The sequence below is a fragment of the Anguilla anguilla genome, chromosome 12 (assembly GCF_013347855.1).
Source record: "Anguilla anguilla isolate fAngAng1 chromosome 12, fAngAng1.pri, whole genome shotgun sequence".
NCBI classification, from domain to species: domain Eukaryota; kingdom Metazoa; phylum Chordata; class Actinopteri; order Anguilliformes; family Anguillidae; genus Anguilla; species Anguilla anguilla.
In genome coordinates, this window is record NC_049212.1 from 9,030,359 (window position 1) to 9,032,858 (window position 2,500).

Genomic DNA, 2,500 nt, shown 5'->3' on the forward strand with positions numbered 1-2,500 from the left:
CCCCCACACGATAGCTGCTCAGCGCACATCCAATATACTGACTAGAGAGGAGGCAGGGGACAGTTGAGTGTCAGCTAGTGATGGGGGGGGGGCAGTCAATGCACTGGAGAGGAGAGAGAGCGACAGAGAGAGAGAAGGGGAGATAGAAAGAGAGAGACAGAGAGAGAGAAAGGGAGACAGACAGAGAGACAGAGAGAGAGCAGGAGAGGGGGGTGAGATAGAGGGAGATGGGCAGGAGGGATGAAGAAAGGCAGAGCCGTAGCTTCAGACATGCGGTATGTCCCGTCACTCTGGATTTGTGTCGAACAGCAGCATTCGAAATCTCCCGGGGCGATCTGGCGAGGGGGCTAATCTCCGCGCTACGCCAGGCGTCTGACGGGCCCCCGCTTCCGCTCGATCCAGCTCGCTCGCTTCCTCTTCCTGCTGACCGCGCCGCGGAGACGTCGCCGTGGCCGAGCGCCCAGAGAGGACGCTGGGTAAACGCGCCGGCGGCGCTCACGCTTAACTAAACTCCACCGCCGTGGGGACCACGCCTTAATCAGCCCAGTACTTACAGGACAAGACATACAGGCGTGAATAAGGGAAGGCAGAATTAATTTTCTTCAGGCGAGGCAGAGTCCGCACGTGCTCAGTCTCGCTCGGTGCTGGCTCGGATACCCGTTCTGGAAAATGCCAGGGCTGACCCTGCGTTCACACAGCGAGCAGCTGGGTTGATGGGTCGCTCAAGTTTACAAGGCTGAGGGAGGAACCGGGGCTTCCCATTGTATCCCCTCATTGGTCTCGTGCAACTACATATGGCTGATGAGAAATAACAGCATCATCAAAGACGTATATTTGCCATATAGCCACATGTAATCTCCTTCAGTTTCTATAACTATGTCAGGACACTGATAAATATAGTATTTGGTACAGCTATCTCGCTAGCCATATATCTCTCTCTCTCTCTCACTTGGTAGTCACCTAGCTAGCGACCTCTCTATCCCTCTCACTAGCTAGCTAGATAGCAATCTCACCGTATCTCTCTCACTAGTTAGCTACAGTAGCTAGCGATCTCTATCCCTCTCACTAGCTAGCTAGATAGCAATCTCACCGTATCTCTCTCACTAGTTAGCTACAGTAGCTAGCGATCTCTATCCCTCTCACTAGCTAGCTAGATAGCAATCTCTCCGTATCTCTCTCACTAGTTAGCTACAGTAGCTAGCGATCTCTATCCCTCTCACTAGCTAGCTAGATAGCAATCTCACCGTATCTCTCTCACTAGTTAGCTACAGTAGCTAGCAATCTCTATCCCTCTCACTAGCTAGCCAGCAAGTGATCTCTCCATATCTCTCTCACTAGTTAGCTACTGTAGCTAGCAATCTCTATCCCTCTCACTAGCTAGCCAGCAAGTGATCTCTCCATATCTCTCTCACTAGTTAGCTACTGTAGCTAGCAATCTCTATCCCTCTCACTAGCTAGCCAGCAAGTGATCTCTCCATATCTCTCTCACTAGTTAGCTGTCTAGCTAGCGATCTCTCTATCCCTCCCACTAGCTAGCTAGATAGCAATCTCTCCGTATCTCTCTCACTAGTTAGCTACAGTAGCTAGCGATCTCTATCCCTCTCACTAGCTAGCTAGATAGCAATCTCTCCGTATCTCTCTCACTAGTTAGCTACAGTAGCTAGCGATCTCTATCCCTCTCACTAGCTAGCTAGATAGCAATCTCACCATATCTCTCTCACTAGTTAGCTGCCTAGCTAGCGATCTCTCTATCCCTCTCACGAGCTACTGTCGCTAGCAAGCAAGGTGAAACTGCCGTCCAAGCGTCATATTTTAGGCTCACCCTGGTAGCGCAGCAGGAAGGAGCCGGGCGGAAGCTTCTCGCTCCGGAAGCGGACGGCGATCCGGTTGCTGCGGCTCCGCACCACCAGCCCCCTCATCAGGATGGACTCGTTGGCCACGACGGCGGGCTCCCGGCCGCCCAGGTCCTCCAGGGCCACCTTCTCCCCCTCCAGCAGGCTCACGTTCAGCACCTGGAGGCCACAGGGGTGAACGGCAGGACAGGGGTGGGCGTGCGTTCAACCGCAAAACGGTTTTCTAACGACACTGTAAAAAACAAGACCAGGTTAAAACCTAGCGTGTGGCTGGACCTAACACACGTGATCCGGCCGACCAATGGTGTAACTTCATAGCTCAGCCGACCAATGGTGTAACTTCATAACTCAGTCACTCACTCAGTCACAGACATTCGTGTTTGTAGGGCTGGCCCCGCTGTTGCGGACCAGCCAAAAACTGATATCGAGGGGAAATGAATTTTATGTGTATCTCCAGCGTTTTGGGAGAGGGGACTAAGGTCCAAACCCTTCTCCCCACCCTCCATTGGCTACATGTCTGACTCATAATGCCGCAGAGTGCTGTATATGCAAATGAGACTCCACAGTTTGAACATTTAATCTCTGTCAATATTAATCTTAACTGCCGCACAGCTGGCAAAGACCTCAGCTGCAGGCCAGCTCCATCC

The 2,500-nt window shown here is 52.3% G+C and overlaps 1 protein-coding gene across 1 annotated transcript in view; it reads right to left on the reverse strand.

Moving 5' to 3' along the window:
- The window catches only part of LOC118208888 (seizure protein 6-like), a 44,420-nt gene extending 42,388 nt beyond the window's left edge, over positions 1 to 2,032 (reverse strand). The window contains exon 1 of the mRNA XM_035383851.1: positions 1,823 to 2,032. Within this exon, the coding sequence (XP_035239742.1) occupies positions 1,823 to 1,919 (97 nt within the window). The 5' untranslated portion in view covers positions 1,920 to 2,032. The remainder of the gene's footprint in view (positions 1 to 1,822) is intronic.
- Between the last annotated feature and the right edge of the window lie 468 nt (positions 2,033 to 2,500).